This window comes from Epinephelus lanceolatus, chromosome 9 (genome assembly GCF_041903045.1).
Source record: "Epinephelus lanceolatus isolate andai-2023 chromosome 9, ASM4190304v1, whole genome shotgun sequence".
Classification (NCBI taxonomy): domain Eukaryota; kingdom Metazoa; phylum Chordata; class Actinopteri; order Perciformes; family Serranidae; genus Epinephelus; species Epinephelus lanceolatus.
In genome coordinates, this window is record NC_135742.1 from 22,321,048 (window position 1) to 22,345,492 (window position 24,445).

A 24,445-nucleotide genomic window follows, 5' to 3' on the forward strand; every position below is an offset into this window, starting at 1 on the left:
CAGTTGTTTCCTGAGAGTGAACTATTCTCAGATATCACTAATAATCTTGATTTGTCAGAATTATACTGTTATCCTATTAACAGATTTCTATGAAGCATTTGAATGTATAGAATGCTCATTTGCAATAACTTCACAACAGTATTTTGGCCTTGGGATGTTCTCAAAGCTGGCCCTCCTGCAGATGAATAACCTTTATCTACAGCTGAAGGGAAGGCATGAAATGTTGGAGAAGTGTGTATGTGTGTTCTGAATCATGACGTGTGCCTGTTCGAGTTAGAGCTGTGGTGAATCGGCTGTATACGTTGAGAGTGGGAAGACCAATTAGTTTGGTTTTGACGAGTGATCTTAAAAAGTCTGTGCGTGTCAGTGACTGGGCACAATGAGGGCAGAGCGTGCACAGTTTGGACAAGGCAACATGCATGAGCGCTCGCATGCATGCAAGAGGTTTCACAGTCCGGTCAGCTCATGAACTGACTGCTGTAATGAGTTGCAGGCTGGCTGGGTTCAATGGACATGAAAGGTGACGCACATACATCATCGTGTGCATGTCCAGCTTACAAAGTCTAGAATGGCTGTTAATGCTAGTAGTATTAGTGAACATTATGTCCGTTATGTAAGAATGTGGGAGTTTAAGGGTAAGAGCTCAGGGCTGGGCCATATTACATGAAGGGTGAGTAGGGGAGAGACAGAGAGATCAGAGAGAGAGAGAGAGAGAGAGAGAGAGAGAGAGAGAGAGAGAGGGGAGGAAGTCAGTGTGTTTGAGGAAAAGAGAGAGAGAGTGTGACAAGAGGGCAGGGCTGTGAGAGACACACACATAGAGAGAGAGAGAGATGAGAGGTTAGGAGTCGCTAGTTGGCAAGATAATCAGAGACAGGCCACTGATTCAGGGCTTGTTGCACACAGCTGGTGTGACGGGTGAAGAGGCTGTAGGCTAACACTGATTGGACGGACAGTGACAATGTGCAACGAGTGGGGGACTTAATATACTGGATGTACATTATCAACTCCATAATCCAAATATCACACTGGAGATATGAGGTGGAGGACAAGTTGTTGAACTGCAGCAGAGTGGAATATCAACATGGATGTTGCTTCTGAGGGACATTTGGAGATAACTAATGACTGAGCGGCTGTGGACTGTGGATGTAGCATCTAATACTACTGGGTGAACAGTAATTTTTTCACATTCTGCATTTGTCTACAGATGTTTTCTGAATGACGTAACATTTTGCATCATAAGAAACACTTCATTTTGTATGGATCGCTCCTTTTTTCTTTCAGCTTTTACTCTAGAAGTGACGATATAGACATCTTACATCTTCATGAAGTGAACCTGCTCCCTTATATTTAGCACATAGTACTAAATGGATGGTTTATAACAGGAAGAACAAGAGCTCCCATCAGTAAAGTGAATCTTGATCCATCTAGACCCCAGTGTAGCATGATCTAAAGAACATAACACAAATCTCCCCTGCATCTCTTGTGCAAATGATACTGCTATGGAGGCAAGACTGAAGCAAAGCAAAGTTTACAGACTGGTAAACCCAGTGCATCCTGCAAGGCTGGCAGTCCTGATGAGGTGTTTGAACCATGTGGTCCACTGAGAGCATGGAGCCAGAGAAAGCACACACCCAGAGCAGCTTCTTCAGCAAGGTGGATGTGCCTGACCATGCTCACTACATCGTCGCCTTATTCGTCTTTGTCATCGGGATGCTGGGCATCACTGGCAATGCGCTAGTTATGTTCGCCTTCTATAGGTGGGTCTGTGTGAGTGGTTTATTGCTGTTTCTTTACGTTGAGTCACAGTGTGTGTCTGTTCTTTTCAGTGGATATAATCCGAGCATTCCCTGAGGGGATGCTGTAATCACTCAGAGATGTTATATTCTCACAGAGCTGGAGACAGACTGAGTTGTGTGGATGTGTAAGGGGACATCTGTGGCTGTTTTAAACGCATTTATGTGTCTGATTTAGGAGGCAACAACCTTTCAGTCAAAGTGGAGAGGCTTTTTGCTGTCTTTAATTCACTGCAGAGTGAGGGTCAGTATCTGTCACGCCTTTATATCCCCAGAGGATCAAAGGGGTTTTCAAAAAGCTGGTGATTATCAGTTAAATAATCTTTGCATCTTAGTGCCCTGCATGAAACATCATCTTAGTTGCATGGCAACAAAGTAGAAAGGTGTGGTGTTCATCGCTGGAGTAAATCTGTCCTGTATCCTTGAGAAATGTACTGTACTGAAAAAGTGTCACATTCTGTCTTGAATATTGTGAAACTATCACAGCATTTTTGATGAAAATATGTTTCTGCATTGCAGCTAGAAGGTCATAAATGATATAAGATCACAACTTAGGCTTTTTGCTGTGCTTTTACACAAATGTAATTATTTTCAAGCAGTGTAAAAATTGATTTTATATTGTTGTACTTTTTGAATTAGTAAAATATGCCTTTTTTTATTATTATTTTTTTTACTGTCAAATTCACACAACAATCAGATGTGAAGTTCACACAGTTCATTTATAGTCACATGAATGCCATTCTACAATATGAGTGACTCTTAAATGTAAACTTACTAAACGTACTTTGAGAAGTCAAAGAGGCATATTTTTTTTATTGTGTAATTTGGACCACCACTGACCTGTTATTGTGCCACTGATGTTAAGAAACTGGGTCAGAGACAGACACAGTTTTGTGTATGTGTGTGTGTGCGTGTGTGTGCGCGCGTGCTGGGGATTGTCAGGAGCTTTTATATTCCATCTGTCCATCACTGAAGATAGATTAGATGGGTTCCATTGTGTTGTGCTGATAATTTGTGTTTACTGAATCAGAAATGCACATGATGTTATGGGTTCCAAGAAAATTCACACACACACACACACACACACACACACACACACAGCGAGAGAGAGAGAGATCAATGTCTTTCAAGTGAGATGCCACCCGATATGATGATTTTCCAGGAATGAAGTGAAACACACAGATACACCAGCAGTGATATAAAAACAGGCAAGCACTACAACACACATACAAATGCTCAAAAGCAGACACAAACATGTTAACTGGATGACCTCACACACCAAACCCGATTGTTTGGCATTCAATTAGAGAACAGCCACTTTTAATTCGACGGACGCAGAAACAGAGTTTAATCAATTAAGAGCTGTGGAGGCAGACAGCAGGTCAATACGCTGCTTAATCAAGTTGTCCTGAATGCAGTTTCACACAGAGTTGATCAGTTAAACAAATTATCACTGATTCATGCTGACAATTAAACCGTTCTTGAGTTATGCAGTCAAAGATACTGACAGATACAACAGAAGTGTAACCAAAGTCATACCCTTTTCCCCTTAAAAGACGTGACTGACAGACATTTGGTAAACCACACAGCCAAAGGAGAAGCTAACAGATGCCTGAGTAATTCCGTTAGCTCTTTAACATCTCGATCAAAATCTCTAGAACATTATGTATAGGCTGTACACCTAGTCATACAGTGACTCAGAGGAAGTCGAAAGCTCAGATTTTGACTAAAAGAAAATAAAGGGCAAAAAAAGTGGATATTTTTCACGCTGATCACAAAACTTCCCTTATTTTTCTTCCTGTGTGTGTGTGTGTGTGTGTGTGTGTGTGGGTGTGTAGTAACAAGAAGCTCCGTAACCTGCCTAACTACTTCATCATGAACCTGGCGGTCAGTGACTTCCTCATGGCTTTCACACAGTCCCCCATCTTCTTCATCAACTGTCTCTACAAGGAATGGGTGTTTGGAGAAATGGGTAACATTCTTCTTTGTTTTCTAATAGAGCCTGAATCTTTACATCAAAACCATATGAGATAAAACCAACCCAGTCTCACTCTAAAGTCGTCGAAATCCAACGCTTTGGCAGTGACTTGCGGCGTCAGACACTGACGAAAAAAAGCCATCCTTTAACGTCTGCATGATATTTTGCCGGTTGCTGTTATGATTTAACAGTGCTGGGTGGCATCAGGGGGAAATGCAGTGGGACAAGAACGAAGGTTAAGGCAGTGAAAGTCCAAGTAGGGTGGGTGGCAGGGGTGGTGGATGGGTCCAACAAACATTAAACTTCACCCGTGAGAGTGATGTAAGATTCTAAAGCCAAATCCTGTTCTTTTTCCCTAAACCCAACCACGTGCGTTAGTTGCTGGAGGAACAAAAACGTCAATTTGCATTGTTGTACCAACGTAGTGCATTAATTTTGAAAGCGTCTGTATGTAAATAGTAAATTTCCTGTGGAAACGGAAGTGTATTTTGAAAGAAGACAATGCATGTAACAGACATAACTTGATGCGGCGTACCAGAGCATCAACAACCAATGCACCCGTGGTATCTGGACGTGGAAAGTCCATGACCAACCGTTGATATGTGACGAGATCGGAGTGAGAATGTGTTGGATGAAACAGGATTCTGCTCTTGTTGTGGTTGTCATTCATATGTGTGTTCCTTCTCTGCAGGCTGTAAGATGTACGCATTTTGTGGTGCCTTGTTTGGCATCACTTCCATGATCAACCTACTGGCCATCTCTATCGACCGTTACATGGTTATCACCAAGCCTCTGCAGGCCATGCACTGGGGCTCCAAACGAAGAACCACCCTGGCCATCGTCATGGTCTGGCTTTACTCTTTGGCTTGGAGTCTGGCTCCTCTTGTTGGCTGGAGTGAGTTTCCTCTACCTGGATGTGTTTTCTTATCATGCTGTACATGTACATGTGAGAGTCTAAGACAAACAAGCCAATGACCTGTGCTGTAAAAAAAAAAAACCCTGATGTTCGGATAAATGTAACTGATCTCCGTTCACATACACATCAAAGCAAGAAGTCAATCCAGTCAGCAGAAAAAAATGTTCTTATTGTATGTTTTTGCAAACCAGAGATACATTACATCTGTACATTATTTTGGACGTTAAAACTTTGTTTCTCAACACAGTGGTGATCGAATCAAATTAAATCAAGTTTATCTTTATGGCACATTTAAAAACAACCACAGTTGACCAAAGTGCTGTACAAATTTTAAGAATGAGACACAAATACATAGCAATATGTACACAAATATAAAACAGAATAACTCTGGTGAGAACAATTACATACGTAAAAAAAGATTATAAAATACTAAAATATTAAACCATTGTAAACAACCAAAGGCCATTGAAAACATGTAGATTTTAAGATTTGTCTTGAAAGTGTCAGTGGAGGGTGGACATTTGATTTAGAGTGGAAGGTTATTCCAGAGTTTTGGAGCAGCTACCGCAAAGGCACGATCTGCCTTACCCACCAGCCTTGATCACGGGACAGTTAAAAGGCATTGTTCTGAGAATCTAAGAGGTCGAGAGTTGGAGTAGGGGCAGAGAGGTTAAGCAATAAACTGGGCTGACAGCCCATGTATGGCTTTAAAAACAAATAAAAGAACCTTAAAATCAATCCAGTATTTGACAGGTAGCCAGTGCAGGGATGCTAGCGCTGGTGTAATGCTGTCTCTTTTTCTGGCACCAGTGAGGAGTCTCACTGCAGCATTCTGCACCAGCTGCAGGTGAGACAAAGATGACTGGCCGACACCCAGGTACAGAGAGTTGCATTTGCCAAGCCTTTAGAAGCAGTGGTTACAGTCATGTCACTGTGAGAGATGATGGACTTTGGATGATGGAGTTTTGTAATGTTTCGTAGTTGAAAATAACATGGTGTGGTGTGATTGTGTGGTTAGGTTTAGTCACAAAGTCACTTGGTTATGGTTAGGAAAAGATCACATTTTGGCGTGAAACATCAACGTTTGGTAGCAAAAGCAACTGGGAAACAGCAGCCAAGAACACTCAGGTTCTGTGGCTCAAAGGCTGCAGGAAACTCTCCGATGTGTTGGTGGAAAAAAGTCAGGTAATGTGCCACAAATGCTGCTGAGAAATGCTGTGATGTGCAGTTCAGTGCCACAAATACCCGTGGAAAAACACTCAAAGGATTAAGTGTTGTAGGTTTCAAATAGTGGTCTGCACTTTGACAGGCATCTCACTTAGGTATTATGCCATCCACCACCCCCACCACATCCTGCTGCAAAAGTCAGCTTATTGTTAAGACCCCGGTCTAGGGGCACGTAGACATAACATGCTGTGACTCCCCACTCTTCCCACTCCCAAAGAATGCCAGCTACGGGCTATTTTAGACAACAAAGTCAGCAGTTTATTTGACTCCTGAGTTGAGTGGTGCCCAAAACAACATACCAAAATATATTCATGGACCCTAAACTTACCTAACGAAAACAAACATGAAACAAAAGCGAGTTTCTAACATAAACTTTGACAATACAGAACAAGAGATAAGAACATGGCAGTGCCAAACAAAAAGGGCTTCTCACTACTATTATTAACTCAACATTTCCTTATTTTGGTGCTTCAGAATAATAGTTTATACATACCAAAATAAGGGGGGAATTTTATTGTGAAGAATCTATAGGAAATGAAATGTGGTGTTACTAAATTAGCAGAACTTTCTTAGCAGCTTCTCTTCAATTAAGACAAGTCTAATAATATGGCAGGGGGGGGAAGTGAGAGCAGAAGCAGCCACAGTGAGATGTTGATGAAGAGCTGCAGACAACAGGCTCTTACTGCACCTCTGCAAACAGCTCACTTCCAACAGGTAAACTTCTTTTATCTGCCCTGCTGTGGAAAAACACATGCAGCAAAAATAACAGGGGACTTCAGCTGTGGATCAGCCCGCTACTTTTAAACGTCATCACTCAAGGCAAGCCATCATAAGTTTAAGACGCACCTTCAAGAAGGTAGCCCTGTTGGCAGAAAAATACAAGCACATCAGTGCAAAAATGACCGGGGTTATAACATTATATATTACATCACATTAGAAACATTGATATGATTTCTATAAAATGTGCAAATGTAGCCTGTTCATGGTTTGCGTAGACGTGCAACGTGAATATTTCCTTTTGGCGACTGGGCTGCTTATGTCAAACAAAATGCAGAACCATTGATGTTTCACCTGATATTTTACTTCCTGATGTTCTCTCAACAATTTTAGGCTCCTATATCCCAGAGGGTCTGATGACATCTTGCACATGGGATTACGTCACGTACACATTGGCCAATAGGAGCTACACTATGATGCTGTGCTGTTTTGTTTTCTTCATTCCACTGGGAATCATCTTTTACTGCTATCTCTTTATGTTTCTGGCAATACGCAAGACTGGCAGGTAACTCTTACATCAAAGAGTATGTGTATGTTGAGCCCCAAACTGCTGTCACACTGTATGAATAGTATATCTCAAGAAGTGAATATTCAGACTCTTAAAGAATTCGCTAAACCTTCGAGTATCACATGAATAACCTGAACTTTGCTCTGGGGTCCAGCTCTCTCTTTAACTACCCCCTCCATGCTGCTCCACCTACAGGGAGGTCGAGCGTCTGGGCACTCAGGTGAGGAAATCCACCCTGATCCAGCAGAAGTCTCTGAGGAGCGAGTGGAAGTTGGCTAAGATCGCATTTGTCGTCATTGTGGTTTATGTCCTCTCCTGGTCACCGTATGCTTGTGTCACACTGATTTCCTGGGCGGGGTAAGACTTCTTTCATTGATTAAAATGTTTTCACTATAATGGTTTTAGTGTGTTTGTATTCTGTTTCTTTTGCATGTACCTTTATCAACACCTCTGCTATGTTGATCAGTGCTCTGTGACTCCAACCAGTCACTTTTCAATATACATATAATGGTCCATTGTCAGTGAAGTAATGGTTAGGACGGTGTAACCAGTGTGTGCTCAGTGTATGTACAAGGGACATTGTTAGACACATGATGAAAAATTAATGAAGATGACAAAATCCCAAAGTATTTACAGTCCATGCAACTAACTAGTAAACACACAACACACAGAAAACGTGGCTGAGGGGGAGACACATTTCACTGTTGGAGTGTTGTGTGATATTTAAAAAATGAAATATTGATATCATGTTAATAATACACTTCTAATAATATCATGTAAATAATCTGGTGCCCCTTAAATCCTCTTAAATCTCGTTCTTTCCATAGCTTCCATGGCTAGTAAACAAAGTAAAACATGAATTTAAAACTTTTTTTTTTTTTCAAAAATGTCTTCAAAAATTGCAATAATATTGTTATCGTGATTCTTTCAGACAAGATACCCGTGTGGTGAAAATCTGATATAATGCCTTCCCTATTTTGAGGTAACACTGTCCATTGCTTCATTTGAGCACACATTCTCTGTACCGGCTGAGAGAGTTTTCAGTGATATTTAGAGATATTCTTTATGTGCAGTGTAGCGTGCTCCTCATGTTAACATGCTAAACATGTTGCTCAATAAATTTTAAATGGAAAAGCTGTTGTGGAGGTACAACAACAGCACTTGTAGTTGGGTTTACAACCTCCATGATGTGGTTTAAACAGAAGAAGGTTTCTGCTGTCCTGCATGCACTAAACCAGTGGTTCCAAACTGGTGCAGCCACAGGGTCCAGATTTCTCCTTAGTCATTAATCCAAAGTCCACAAAATTCAATACATTCAGCCTCACGCTTGTGTTTGGCCATGTCATTGAGCTAGTTTACTGTCTCTGTCAAGCAGCTGTTGGTTAGTCTCTCACGCTACAGCAGGAAACGGCACTTCAGATTAAAAGCTCTGTGCTGGAAATTCACTGTACTTCAAAAATTAAGACTGTTTTAACAAATTTGACAAGTTCCCGAGTCACTTGCGGTCCATTCAGAATGGACCTGTGACTCGCTTTTGGACCGCGACCCACCGATTGGGAACCACTGCACTAAATACATGTCTATAGAGAAACCATTCAAAGTTTTAAATTAATTTCCATTTTTCCACTAGAGTCCTGAAAATTTTCTCTTTGCCTAGATCTTAAAGTGTGAATTACTGTGTATATCTTAAGAAACATACACACTGGGCATTAGTTTCTTTTATGATAGATGAAGTGCAGCAATGCATTGTCAGTGAGTAGCAAACTGTTGCATTAGAGCAGACAGATGTTTTACAAAAAGTATGGGAACAGTGTCTTTCTCTTCTGTCTTTCCATTGCTTCTCAGATTTCCTTGTACAAGCAGTCACAAACTAAACTGCAGCATAAATATATCTAGTGTTGTTTGATCTTATCATATTCTATGTGCCTGCTACTTTAAAGGTTCTGTAGGTGGCGATTACGAACATTAATATGGCAGCAAGCAACTATTTGCTATGTAAAGATATAGTGGAGTAATGGTGTCCTAAGTAGAAATGAAGGCACACTACTCCTGCATGTGTTGTAAAGTGTGTTAAGTTGGTCCATCCATACATGCATTAATATGCGTGTATATCCCACTGGCTAGCTCATTGCTGCGACTTTGCACTGCACTTATAAAGCAGTTACTTCTGATATTGGGGTGGCATCGCTGTCATGGGTGTGCAACGCCCACACCCTGGTTCCCCTATGGGTTACTCACTGTTAGCTCTGACAGCACTGTTGCCACGTGTTAAGCGCTGTTTATAGAGTTAGCACAATTAACTTCTAGCCACTAGCTCACCCACCTTCATGTTGACAACCGTGTCCAGAGAAATCATTTGCTCTTAATTTTGCATAGAGCCCCTTTTTTAAGAATTAAATGAGGTTCAGCTTGGAACATTGAGGAAACCCACGTGCAGCAGACATGTTGTATTAAAGTCCAATAACCGCCATGGTCCACTCTGACTTGGAGTATGGACGGTGTGCTGGTTATTTGGATAAAAATCTCCCAAAATGGCATTGAATATGTCATTACATAATGTTGTGTCTGCCAAAGGCCAAGTATGAGTGACATACAACAGACGGTGAGGTTGCTCATATGTCCTTATCCAACCTATCACAACATTCACCAAACCACATGTCTCTCCTGGGACATACAGAAGGATGAGATGTAGTTATGTAACTCTAAAATCACATCTTTTCCTTGCTCATTCACAGAGGAAAGTTATCCTCACACAGACACACAAACACACACAGACACACACACGATCAGATAGACTGAACCACCGCTCTGTGGCAGCTGGTACTTTTTAGTTAATCCCTGATCCAGTATGCCCCTTCATTATGTTACAAAATATTGAAAGATAAAGGGAACTTTGGGTTGCGGTGGGCATGTGGTGTTTTCACGCTACCAGCAAAGGACTACGAGATAAACATATTTTGTTCAAACTGCTGTTGTTCTTTGTTTATTTAGGCATGCAAACATCCTGTCACCGTACTCCAAGGCTGTCCCTGCAATCATAGCAAAAGCCTCCACCATCTACAACCCTTTCATCTATGCTATCATACACAACAAATACAGGTAAATGATGAATCAATGTCATTGTGTTTCTGTCTTACCTTCACTCTCTTTATCATCCCATATTATATCTTGTATTGTTGTATTGTTCATATCTGATTTTACAAGACTTCAAAATAAAGTGAGGGTATCCATGTTGTCCTGTTGTTGTGTGTTTTATCAGGATGACTCTGGCAGAGAAGTTTCCCTGCCTGTGGTTTCTGTCTCCCACTCCTCGGAAGGAGTGCATCTCCTCCTCCATCAGCGAGTCCTCGTACAGGGACTCCATCATTAGCAGACAGTCCACAGCATCAAGGACTCACTTCATTTCAGCTTCCTCTGACATGGTAATCTTTTCTTTAAAACCTGTATTTTGTTGTCCTATAAGATGGCTTTTATTGACTATCACTGAGTTAATCATAAGAATTCTGATGTCATTGGCATTATTTCGTGGGGCCAGGACACAGGGGACACGTCCACCCTCAATACTTAACATATGCATTCATGGGGCGCCCCGTAGCTCAGTAGGTAGAGTGGGCATCCCATATACAAAGGCGATGTCCTTGCCGCAGCCTCCCTGGATTTAATTCCAGCCTGTGGCCCTTCACTGCATGTCATCGTCTGTCTCTCTTCTCCCTCCACACTCACCACTGTCTCAACAATTTAAGGCAAAAAGCCCAAAAATATACACCCTTAAAGAAAAAAAAAAAAAAAAAAAAAGAACATGTGCTTTTGTTATTCAATATATTCTGACAAAAATAGATACATTTCCACTTTAAATTAATGCAGAAAAGGCACAGATTGGTGTAAAAAATATACACCAGAATGCAGGAAAATCAGTGTTTCATACTCAAAATTTTATGGGATAGGACCTCATACCATTGCATATGTGCAAAAACATTTTCCTCCAGAAATATGCTTGGCACAGGTGGCCTAATATATTGCAAAGAGCGACTGCATGAGCAAAATATTTTTAAAGGAATTGATATTTTAATAAAAAACATTGGACATTTTCTGAGTGTTCAAAACAGCTGATTTAGGTCCTGTTTATACGACAACAATTTCAACTGAGAACAGTAAACTTTAGTTGCGTTTTGGTTAATCGTTTACATGACAGTGTTTTGGGTGCCTGAAAACACAACGTTTATTTTTTTGGAAACAGCACCGTCGCCACTGTCATGTAAACTTGCAATATGCAGTCCCTCTGAAAACAGAGACTTTTCGCACATGGTCATTACGCTTGCAGTCACTAGGCATGCTCAAAAAAGTCAACCATCACAACAACAACAATGGGATCCAGAGCTCTGTTTGTGCTGCTCACCCTACTGAATTTATCAACGCTTCTCCAGCAAAGTGTTTTAAGATTTACTGTAGCAACTCCACCTCGTCGTCCGTCCAGACAAACGTTTGTGCGGTTGCCATTTTGTTTGTTTATACATCACCGCTCTGTAGAAGGAAGTGCATGTGCACAGGCGCGTGTTGTTTCATTGCAAAGTCACACCGCCAACTACTGGCCTGGCATGTATACTGCAGCATTTTTGGTCATTTTTGCTGATCCATGTGCACGGCGATTGTTATCAAAACGTTGTCGTCTGAATGCAGAACTTTTTTTTTTAAACATGGCCTTACTGTTTGGGAGAGAATCAGAAAAGAAGTTTTTCATAACAGGCTAAAAGCTAAATACAGTCCAAGATAAAGCCCAGAATCTTCACTTGCTTTCATTATTCATGAGATCATCTACAACTGAAACCTTGTTGCATGGTATAATTATTTTAACATCTTCTATGAGCCGTGTCCAGTGCCATTATAAGATGTACAGTAAATGTGAACCTTACCGAGCTTGACCATCACCATATTATGTAAAGGTTATCATTCTGTTGCTTTAGTTTCTTGAGTTTCGCTCTCAGAGAAACTTGTTCATGTTTAACCTTTTACCTGAAATTAAACTACGTGTTGAGGTAAGGTCATCTTATTATTTTAGCTCAGCACACATCAATTCTGCTCTTTCTTAAAGGTATTAAGGGATGTAGAGATGGAGCCTTTGGGAAGGAAGTCAGATGCTTCCTTCAGAAGCCTGCCATCATACAGACAGTCTTCGAGAGGCAGGTCCTATAAGAAACAATTAGAGCGGAGGACCACCAAGACCCAGCTAGCAGAGAAGGTGAGGAAACACAATACAAGAAAAGTATGACATCAAATCAGATATGTCTGGAGTTATTAAGGTTTGTTTTTTTTCACATTGCCAGTACCCGTCCACCATGAATGAATCATTGAACAACCGTGACCATGAACTGGTTTCCACCTCCCTCACAGTCGCCACTCTCCCCCTACTGGTCCTCACCAGGAAGCGCAGCCAGAGTCTGACCAATGAGATTTCAGATGCATGGGAGAAGAAAGGCAGCATCAGTGACTGCCACAAGAGCGACTCTTTTGACTCTCTGAATTTTGGAAAAATCAAGTGCACTGACCCCAGGTCGCCTCAGGGTGTCCCTCGCATTATCGTCATCAGCCCCACGTCTGAGAGCAGCCTCATCAAGCATGACAGCGTCTGCTTAGAAGACAGTGTCGAGGCGATGGAGAACAATGTTTTTGTCAGCCTGAACTTCTCATCTGAAGTCTTTGAGGCAGTGGAGCTTCTCTCTTGACCAACTGCTCGCTGAACAATAATAACCCTCATATTTTTTTTCCACTGAAGCTATATTATTAACTATATTTGTCACCACAGACCACACAATGCTCTTCTCTCCAGGCTGTGGACAAAGTAATCATCCACTGAACTGAACCATTTACAATCTGTTTCTGCTTGTTGACTCATCCTGTAGATCCATGCCACTCTGTTGCTTAGATAACTGGAGTGCAGAAGAAACGTTGGTATGCAAAATGAAACAGCATGACCTGGTTGTGGTATGCAGTGTGCAGTATTTGTCAGATTTTGGCAGGGGCAGGTGCACCCTGAGGAACAGCATGGACTGCAGCATATTTTTGTTAGATCCCTCAAAAATGACAGTGTAACAACGTATTCTCATGATTTTGGGGGCCAAGCTTGACATGCTGGATCCTTAGTTTAGCTACTCAAGCCAAAGATTTTGAAACTGTGATGTGAAGTTTTGAACTGAAATGTTTATATTGTAATTCATTTAGGCACTTCATGGATTTTCTGCAGGAGACTTTAAGAGAAGACATTTGCATCTGAAACCAGACCAGTTCAAAGAAAGAACAATGGTTTATTATCCACCTTAATGAGGAAAAATGTGACCCAAAAAAAGCAAGATTTCTGCTCATTCTTAGTCCTAAAACAACTGTAAGCAAGGACAGCCATTGTAGGTTGTGAGGATGTTTTTATAAAGTATATATATTCAGTTCTTGTCTCGTGGTAGCAGCCTAGTTCCTTTGGACAGTGTGGGCCTCTCCAGCTTTTTATTAGCAGTGAGACAGCGGTGTAATGAAAGCGTGGGGCTGTTAATACTGGTCAGGAGGCTGAGGCGGAGTTAAATGTGTCTCATAAAACAATGAACTTTTAAAATTTTCTTTGTGGTGACTTTATTATGTCTCATGTATTGTGTGGACACTGTGATTTGTTCCACTGTTCCCTTGGACTATTCCTACTCATATAAACAAAAACAAACTTTATTGTGCTGCTTTTGTTGCTTGTGAATGCTGCAGTGTTGTTTCCAGTGATCAGAGTGAGTGTGATTTAAATGTATTCAGTTTATATTCAGTACACGCATGACCAAAGATGTTTGGTGAAAACTGTGTTCATTTTATTATTATTATTTTTGGATGGTTAATTTATGGCGCTTTCTGAATTACTCCAGTCGATGAATGTTGTCTCCTCTTGTTCTTAAAGTGGAGATGAAACACTGAACAGTATAAGTGTGGTTTGTTTGATTTTTATTTAAGGGAAGATATGACACTAAAATGAACTTGACATCCACCTAGATTTTCTAGAAAAGTAAATAGTATTTCACTTTTTCACCAGCAAGGCATTTTTCAACAAGCTAATTGGTGATGTCACGAGAATGGTTGTTTAATGGGAGCACATGATTTCCGTGGGCTGTTTTCATTACTGCTGTGACCTGACGTGCCTGATTTCACAGCAGCTTTTCTTATAAAATTGCAACGCATGTTTTTGAATTTTTTTTTTTTTTTTATTGCAAAAATTGTTTTGCTGCTGTCTCACATTCAGAGCATATTGTTATGAGCATTCAGTGTTTCCCACAGAATTAGAATCTGTTTATAATAGTTTGGGGGGTTTGGGATGTTGTTGCCGCTGTTCAACGCTGCCGTTCAACACAGTGCTGAAGGACTTTGCCCACGAGAGGCTCTCCTTCTGCTCTCTCTGCATTGTTAGCACAAGTTGACGCAGCACACTGTGATCTCATTACTACTCGTCATATTTTCCTGCTTGGGCCAAGACTCTGCAGCAGCTAACAGCTGACACTGTGCTGTTAGCAGCAACTCAACCAACCAACCGCAAGACAGCTGTCAACCTCTTAATAACCATTTGGTAACGTTAGCTATGTGATGCTAACAATTAGCCCTGCCACTGTGTGACTGTGACTTAAGTCACAAAGCTCTGGTCTCACAGTAGTAGCAAAATGATCTTTTACCGCTTTTAAATAGTCAAATTTGCGGTAAAGTTGCGGTGACTGTGCAAAATTGCAAGGTTGCACATAATTCAGGGGGACTGGCTGAATTTGCGTTACTTGTTGCGTTCACAACATTGCAAAATCCTTGAGTACAACACTGTACTTCAGACTAGTTAAGTGTTGATACAGTGGAGTTTAAGAGGATTGATGAGATACAAAGAACCAGATACATCGAAAAAACAATTGTCTTACCAAGAAGACCAAATATAGTGGTAAGACATGTTGCAATTGACAGCGCCGAAGATGACAATGAAGAGTTGCCTGAATTTGTGCATGGGACACCCACTCTGCCCACTGAGCTACTGGACGCCCTGAACCGTTCTTGTGACATAATTTACTAACTTGTTGAAAGACAGCTGTGTCCTGGTGCAAAACACGAAATATTGTCCAGTTTTACCCTCTTTAACTAGCTAATATTTTTCTATTCCTAACAAGTGTAATCATTCCAGACTAATTTGCAGCACACAGCAGCAAATACTGCAAGTTAAAAGAAAAAGTAGCTCTTAATTCACAGTTATGTTCAGCCTTTGGTGTGATGTCGGTGTCATCTGTGTTTTAACATTTGATACTCGTGCATCTCTTGGTTTTATAACAATATGAGGCAACGATGTAGAGGAAAAGTTGGAGGAGCAGTTTTCATGTTAGTTCATGTGCTGATTAAACTTTCTGAATCAACCTTTTGTCACATTTTCATCAATCTGAGGAGAGTAGACACGATTACACAGATATTTCACTGATTGCAAAACCCCAGATTACATTTAATAACAAAAGACTTTAGCACATTTGATGCCAACGTTTACTCAATTCTTTATTTCTTCCACATGGTGTATGGTGAAACAAAGAGATTCTGGTTATGCCCAGTTAACTGTGGTTGAGGTGAAGTACACTTCCACATTAAACAATTCAGAGACAGTCCTTGTGAGATAAATATTTGTACTAGATGATTACTTAGTGATTATTTCTCTTCTCTTCATGCAGAAAACAGATCAGCCAAAACCACTGGCCTGATATTTTGTGTACCTGCTTAATGACATTTAGTAATACAGTGTTCTATATTTAGTTTAAGTCTGCAGCACATGAGTGGTGAGAGGACAAGATGATTCATACTGATTAAACTAAGTGTTTGATTTTGATCTATCTACCTATTTATCTTCATGTTGTCATCTAGCAAAACTGTAAATCAGTGTTCGTGGAAATAAAGGAGAGTATGAAGGTAAGAGAGCATGTTACAAAATTTTGGGGCTGAAGTTGAACGCACAGTGATCCATCATCAGTGAATGACAGTTGGTGCAGCTGTAAGTGCCATACGGACAGGCAGGGACGAGAAAAAACTCACATGGCCTACTGAAGGTCACTTGCATAATAATTTTAATCTCATACCACATTAAAGTCCAGTGTGAAAGAGTCAGGGGGATATATTGCCAGAAATCAGATAATACGTATGTTTTCTTTAGTGTATAATCACCTGAAAATAAGAACTGTTGTGTTTTTGTTACCTTACAGTGAGCTGTTTATATGGACCAGGTCCTCGTCCACAGAGATCACTACATTGCACCATCATGTTTCCACGTTTCTCTAGGCCAAAACAGAGAAACCAAACACTGGTTCTAGATAGGGACATTCACATTTCTTTCTTTCTTTTTTTTTTTTTTGGAGAGGAAGATGCCTCTGCAGATAATTCAGCACTGAAGGAATTCTAATCGGGAGACGTTTCAGCTGGATGCAATCTGTAATCCTCACTGCTAGATGCCCTAAATTCCCCTAAGTCTTACACACTGTTCCTTTAAGTGCTCTGTGTTATTTGGGGTTATGTTAGTATTTATTATGTTAAATTAAACAGATAAGAGTGAGAGGCAGCTGTTAGTGTTATTGTAGGGGCAACAGTGTGACCTTTAACCTGATGAATCACTCTTCTTCCTTCCACAGTTTCTCAGTTTCACTAACACCGGACTGGATGGCCCTTCTCAGACTTGTGGGCAAGTAGCCTAAGTTTTTACCAGCAGACTGTGGTTGAGCGTTCTGAACATTCTCCCAGAGATTTTCTCCAGTGCTGAAACAAAAAACTTCTCCTATTAGTTTGACAGCCAACCTGCACTGCTGCAGTAAAAGCTCAGCCTTTGCACACACTCCAGCAGATGAGCTACGAGGCTCCCTGTCCATGTTTTTCATGCCACACTGATGATTACGTGATTTGATTTTTTTATTGAGATGCTGTTTGCTGCTGCTTTTCTTTTGTTTGTGCTACTGTGACCATGCCTCAGACATACTGTACTTTCTGCAGATACAATAAAGTTTAGACATTCATTTTCAGCATATTTGCGGCCAGCTGAAGAGAGATACTGAGTATGAAGTCATGATACTTTAATAACGTTTAGACTGGGATTTGTTTTCATCAAAATCATGTACTCAATATTAAGAAATCTGTGCAAACATGTGCAGATCAACTATGATCAAATACGGTAATTGTTTTTGTGAGAAAGTAATGTCAGATGGTTTTACCAGTCATATACCACATTCATTAAAGTCGTGATTTTAAAGTAATTTTGCCCATTTTCTGGTAAATGAACTGATTTTACTGAACACTTAGGTGTCCAAATAAACCACATGTATAACTCTGTGCCTCTACATCATGTGAGTGTGTTCCTTCAAGAAACTTAATGTAATCCAGTCTCAGTAGAAGTTTGAATTGATCTGGCTGTCTCAGCTTTTGCAGGAGAAAGAAATTGATAGTCTATCACTGGGGCATCATTTACATGCTTTTGTCACAGCAGACGTTTCTACATTTTGGATGCAGAACAATGGTCCCCATCAGTGTTTTGCTATTACTTATGATATGTTTGATTTCATATCACTGGTGCATTAAAGTGTATGCTGCATTTGATCTGTTTAGTTCTCTTTAAGCTCTGTCACTTCTTCCCCAGTTGTGTTTATTTTTGTCCATTCTGGCTCTCTGTCCCTCCTTTCAGTCACTTCTCCCTTCATCCAGGTCCATGCTTTACCCAAACTCTCCAGACTCGCCATTGTCCATCCATCCACCAGATGCCCTCGGACTTTCCCACCAGTCTCAGTCACCTGACTTGGTCACCTGACTGCATCCACCTGCTCACCTGTTCCTCATTCCTCAATTAGCCTCACAGTATTTATACCAGCCCATTTCCACCTTGCTCTTTGTTTGACTGTCAGTGTTGCTCCATCCCTTTGCTTTCAAGCCTGTGAACTGTGAGCTCTCTACCTCTCCTGACCTGTTCCTGTTTACCTGTGGATTCTGTTACTACTGTTTGGACTTGGTAGCGTAGCCATGGAGTGAGCTTTGTATCTTCACTTTTTCAGTCATTCAACTGTTCCTGTTTGCCTGGATTGTCTGCAGTGGGGTCATTTTCCTGCAACCTCGCACCGACCTGCCTGACAAAGATCATCACATGTTTGTGGTGTCACTGACCTGTGAGAACAGAGTTTTTCTAAAAAGTCAACTTTTTTAAAGCTTAGAATAACCGCACTTTGTGACAATGCATTTCCCGGCTAAATGTTTTTTAAATTGTTTATCTTAAGAAGTAGGAACACACATACAGGAACACTTCATCCTTCAGTTGATAAGGTAAAAAAAAAAAAAGATTTTAATTTGATGGCAAAAGTATAAAAAAAATTAACAAGTAAAAGCTGTCCGACAAATGTAGCGGGGCGAAAAGTACAATATCCTCCTGAGACCCTGTGTCCTCATGTGTGGAAATCACATTTTGGGTTTACTTGACCTTACACTTCATTCTACTTAACTTAGACCTGTTGTCCTCGTTCGTGGACACTTTTTGTGCCATCTAGTGGTAGTAAGAGCCCAGTACACTAATCCATGTAAAAACAAGATGGCAGCCATCTCTGCCAAGTCAGTCTGCCACAAAAGTGGACAAGGTCCAAAACCTGATCACATTTTGTGGTTGAAACTTGTTAATTTATAATTGATAATGTTTGCAGTTTGATATGGCAACAAATTTGACCAATTTTAGTAACAGTAACAAGTTAAGACACTGTTAATTAGGAAGTACTCATTTGAAGACATTGGGACAATATTTAGTTTTTTTTATACTTATCAGGTCCTACTGATCCAAAATAGCTGGGAGAAATTGAAAATGCACACCAAACAAAAGTTCGGGTCTCAGGAGGATATTTGCTTGTGAGATGTACTGTAGTGCAGTAAGTATATAGTTTCATCACATGGGTGTACATGAGTACCTCAAATTTGCACTTCAGATGAGCACTTCAATAAATATTATACTCCACCACTGCATATTTACAATGAATGAGCAGCATGAATTATGGAATACAGGTATTTTATATGTAATGACAGTAAATGACCACTAGAGGGGTCTAGTCAACCATATTTTTAAAGGCCATACTGAGTTCACTCAGTGTAGAAGATGGTGCATTTCTTTCTTTCTTTCTTTCTTTCTTTCAGTAACATGTCCAACACTGGAGTCATTTTAGAAAGAAGAAAGAAAAGAACAGCAGAGGATAAAGAGCACCATGTCACAGTAACTCACACTCATGTAGTGACTCACCTGTCACCTAGAAGATAACATATTCCCATGTCATCATACAGTATCATCACACTGATATTGTTCTGGGGTTTGAAAGTGTATGAAAATTGTAGCTGATTCTAAATCACAGCTGCTGTTTATGAGACTGACACTAAACTATACGACAATGATCCTCTCAGCACTTGTTTGTTTTTTTTTTTTGTCCATGCACTCACCAACTTTATGACAGACAGATGTGCATGAGTGACTGTGTATGCGTCTAACAGAGAGATGACATCACCGTGCAGGGAAGCATAAGCGCGTGCAGTGAAACCAAGGCTGCTCCCAACTGAAACTGGAGCAACATAATAACCAGTTAACAAGCAGGACTGGCCTCTGATGTCAGTCATACCTGGCAGGAGCCTCCTCTGCTTTTATGTGGACGGATGCGGCACTTTTATTACAACAAGCCCATCATGCCATCATGCCAGTGCGGAGTGATGCTGTGTGTGACCGACTCCGATCACGCATGCGTGGGAGCACACTCTCCGGTCTAGTTATTTGTAAATTAAAGTAGATTTTGCATGATATTTGATTAAATTCTTCCCTAAAATTATCTAGTTTCTGTAAATTGTCTCGCGATATGTCCCTTGACTAGCCTTGAAATATTTTCTGTCTCGATAAGTCCTTTAATATACAAAAAACTCATTGTAATTTACTCGACGTTAAACCCACTCTCCATCTGACTGCGTGATGGCGTCACACCATTACTGACGGACCTATCGCACAAAGAGCTCAATAAGTGACGTATGATAAACTGTAAATTGTCCCGGGACACCGGAGAGGACACGGAGAGCAGGAGGAGGCACGGCACAGCGACACACGGTGAGTACTGAACCCAGAGCTGCTTCTGCTCTTGATTTCTGTCACAGTCAGTGTTTATCAGGTCTTTTCTTGGGTGTTTCTCCACTGTTATTACAAAATTAAACAAGTTCAACGCTGAGTCACTGCATTGCTGTGTCACTGCTTTGCTGGTATTCTAATTGGTTTAATTATGTCAATTAAAAAAAAAAGAAAATTCAGTTGCAATTGCAAGAGATGTGATTTTTCTACCAAAAAAATGCAGTCCCTGATGGTCTTAGTGTTTCTTCTGGTACATTTGTGCATTTGTTAAAACTGTAATTACACACATTAGGTTTGTCCTGTGGTAGCAATATCAAAAAGTAAATCCTAGGCTCTCAATACTGGTCATCAATGCAAGAAATTAAAGATACATGACATTAAGGCCAGTGGAGAGAAGATAATATTAAACTGAGGTTATATTGAGTGGAATAAAGTGTAAAATGAATAGTGGGATATATATGTACATATCCACATAGAGAGAAAGAGGCAGAGAGAGGTGTAGGAAGAGTGTGTGGGGGGCGGGGTGGTATTGACGTTTGGTCATGCTGTAGTCTGTGCTGAATGGAGCAGATGCTTTGATCTCCCCTTGAGACCCTGCTAATACTAAAGCTCTGCCTCTGGTCACTGATATATGGGCAGCAGTGGCAAGTGCACACACACACACACACACACACACACACCATATAGCAGTCAGTGAAACATAGGCTGAGGTTCAGTTAATTGTCTTTCGCCAGTTCTGTAGCATCACTGTATCTTCCCTCCATCACTCTGTTATTTTAGCTGCCCTGCTTCACCTTTTCTCTGTATATCCTGTGTTCACTCAGTGTCTGCAGTCTACACACAACAGCTGCTGTCTTAGTGAAGGGAAGGAAGCAAAGCATTGGAAAGGCACAGAAGTCAGTGCATCAGAAATGTTGTGTGTGTGCATTTGTGTTTCTTTGTATTATTTATGCTTCTGGATTCATAGTGATAGGAAGCACACCTCCCATGCACAATTTATTTTCCACTAAAGCCCCTGTGTCATGACACTGAGGCTGATAATGCATGTAATCTATCATTATGAGTTGTGACAAATTGTAATAACAGGAGACTGTCGGCAATATGACAAACACAAGTGAGTCTTTGATGTAATAAGTATCCCAAACAAGACTAATTATACACTAGGCTATATAAGACTGCACTAACACAATAAAGTTTGTTGTAATCACCATGTTTTGGCAGTAAGTATACACAAAAAATGTGTACCTTGCATTTTTGTATGCAGGAAATGACATTACGTGTGGCCCAATAGACGTCATTCATACCACAGTTTTGGCAAACTAACGCCAGTACTGCCAAAACATGAAAGCTTTTCCAAAGATTTAATAATTCACTTTTTTGTTTTCCAAGATGTTCCTGGAACTGTCTCACCAATGCCCTCAATTTGTTTGAATTTTTCCAGCTACAAGTAGCAGCTCCATTTCTGTCATGCATTGCACCATGGGAAAAAGTGTCCGTCAACACTACACTGAAAACCTCAGCAGCAGCCATAATATATGAATATTGCCATCTCTGAGTAACTATAAATAGGTTTGTCACTTTTTCGGTGTCAGCTAGAGGCTGAAGTGCCCCTCCTGCTGGGCTGCTGACAGCACCTGCTGCCAAAAAATCAGTCACCCTGGACGGCAGTAGAGGAAGTTGTACTAGCAGTTTGGCCAAATTCATCAACAGTCTCACTGGAGCTGAGAGCATCAGAACAGAAATGAGGTTCCCTAGTATCAACGCTACAATGTCAAAACGCAGACATAGATGGTTACGTGGAAAGCCCTAAGGTAGAGAGAGCACACCTCTCTGCCCTTCCATGTGCCTACACGGAAAGCCTAAGGCAGGGAGAGCAGTAAAGACCCCACGGGAACAGAACAGAGTGTCAGTTATCTAAACTGCTGACGTCAGTTGAACAGGTGACATGAAGATGACATCGGTACTGGTTACAAACAGGATCGGTAGGGAATGCTAACGTGATGATAGAATTCAGTGTCTTTGTGTTTTCAGCTGAACTAGACCAGAGAATAGACCAGATCAGTGGTGTTGTTTTGCCCTCATTGTTCTCTGTTAAGTTTACAGGAAGTGATGTAAGGTCACCCTGGTGTATTTTATGTGGAGTAAGGAAGTTTGTCCTCAGTCTGGAAAGGAAACACAAAGTTAATCCTCTGGGGAGCATGAATGTGCTCATTAAAGTTCATGACAGCCTGCTTATTAAGTGTGGAAAAATGTACTCATGCCTGAGGGTGGTGCTGCAAAAAGCAGAGGTCAATGACGTGAATGTTTATCACTCTGCTTTCAGATCGAAGGTGGAGGGAACGATTAAGAGCAGCTGATCTTAAGTGGCGGATGATCTCTGTGAAAATTGTCTCAGAGGAAACATTACACTTGGCTTTTAAAATGCCTCTCTGTGATTGACCTCGACTTGACTCAAACATTAACCAATTGTGTGTACATTTGTGGCGTGTGAGTGTGTGAGTGCACCTGTGTGTGACTGTCTCTGTGCGGCTAAAGCCAGATTTCTCTCAGTTTATCTCTGTTAGGATGGACAATCGTTTGGGCTGAGCTGTCTGTCTCCTGGTGTGTTTGTCTGTCCGTCTGGTTGGCCGGTGGGCAGGGAGGAATATTTTCCACTGTGAAAGTGAGCTGTTATAAACAGTGCCTGAGCTCAGACAGGAGATAGAGAATTCTGATTGTAGGCTCATCTCTGGATCCCAGGAAAGCTCCCAGCATTATTATTATATAGTACACAACGTTTTGGAGAGAGAGACCATATCGTGGGTGTATCGAATCAAGACAAAATGATGGCTTTGGTTTCCTTGACCAGAACAATAAAAAAGTAATCTTTGCACATATTGAAGGCTAACTCTGTTTTTGTATGGGGCAGCTGATTGGAGGAACAGTCTAGAAATGGTGAGAAACTTCCAAGTGTTGGCGGTTTGGTGCCTCTGTTTGCTTGGAATTAGAATGCATAACAAACAAGCAGCACCTCTAAATCTGAGACCATGGTTCTCTGCCGGTGGATTGCCCCACTGGGTTGGATGGGAGTTACTGCCTCAAGCCAGGGAGTTCATGTATCTTGGGTCTTGTTCATGAGTGAGGGCAGAATGCAGCGTGAGATGGAATGGCTGTTTGGTGCGGCTTCTGCAGTGATGTGGGCGCTGCGCTGCACCGTCATAGTGAAGTCGGAGCTGAGCCAGAAGGCTAAGCTTTCAATTTACTGGTCCATCTACGTCCCAACCCTCACCTATGGTCATGAGCTCTGGGTAGTGAACGAAAGAATGAGATCGCTGATACAAGGGGCCAAAATGAGTTTACTCTGTGGGGTGGCTGGACTCAGCCTTAGAGATAGGGTAAGGAGCTTGGACATCCAGAGGGAGCTTGGAGTAGAGCTGCTGCTCCTTCGCATCGAAAGGGGTCAATTGAGGTGGTTTGGGCATCTGATCAGGATGCCTCCTGGGCACCTCCCATTGGAGGTGTTCCAGACATGTCCCACTGGTTGGAGGCCTCAGAGCAAACCCGGAACATGCTGGCTTGGGAACACCTTGGGGTCCAACTTTGCTTGGCCTGCTACCCCAGTGACCCGGCTCCGGATAAGCCGATGAAAATGGATGGATGGATGGAATGAATATGCATTAATATTCTCATATGGGTAATATTACCATTCAGGTTGTTCTCATGCAATGTTCATATGTTTTTGTGCTAAAAGTAATGCACCAAAATTCATACATATCCCATGTAAATTATGCATAAACATGGGCAAATATTTTGTGCGTAACACACACATTTTTGGCGGGAGTGAAGTATGAAGTAGTCCTATGATGTGGCAGGTGGTGGTTGGTCACAAAACACCTCACTTCCCCTCATAAATTCCTCAGGAGACCAGTGTTTGGAACTGTGTGAACACTGAGTTATTTTAACCCTTTAATTATTGCAATTTGTTTTTCTTGTGCTGCTTTCAGGCACCTTTTGTGAGTATTTTAATGAACCTGAGTACTTTGAACCTGAGCAAATTGGTGAGATTTCTTTCAAAGAGCAAGTTGGTAAGAAATGTTCAACAGAAAAAAAGATTTAGAAATTTCAATTAAAA

The 24,445-nt window shown here is 41.1% G+C and overlaps 1 protein-coding gene across 1 annotated transcript; it reads left to right on the top strand.

Annotated features, from left to right (window-relative positions):
* Positions 1-805: 805 nt before the first annotated feature.
* On the top strand, positions 806-15,598 carry opn4xb (opsin 4xb). The gene is made up of 9 exons (XM_033618421.2): positions 806-1,757; positions 3,632-3,765; positions 4,463-4,666; positions 7,025-7,196; positions 7,395-7,556; positions 10,191-10,298; positions 10,459-10,621; positions 12,289-12,435; positions 12,521-15,598. The coding sequence occupies exons 1-9, from the start codon at positions 1,591-1,593 to the stop codon at positions 12,917-12,919; spliced, it is 1,656 nt and encodes a 551-aa protein (XP_033474312.1). The 5' UTR covers positions 806-1,590; the 3' UTR covers positions 12,920-15,598.
* The last annotated feature ends 8,847 nt before the right edge of the window (positions 15,599-24,445 follow it).

Bases quoted from the DNA above. Each gene is read 5' to 3' on its own strand.
- opn4xb (XM_033618421.2), top strand. From the start codon at position 1,591: ATGTGGTCCACTGAGAGCATGGAGCCAGAGAAAGCACACACCCAGAGC. The intron at 10,299-10,458 runs GTAAATGATGAA...GTGTTTTATCAG, and splicing joins ATCATACACAACAAATACAG to GATGACTCTGGCAGAGAAGT. The intron at 10,622-12,288 runs GTAATCTTTTCT...TCTTTCTTAAAG, and splicing joins TTTCAGCTTCCTCTGACATG to GTATTAAGGGATGTAGAGAT.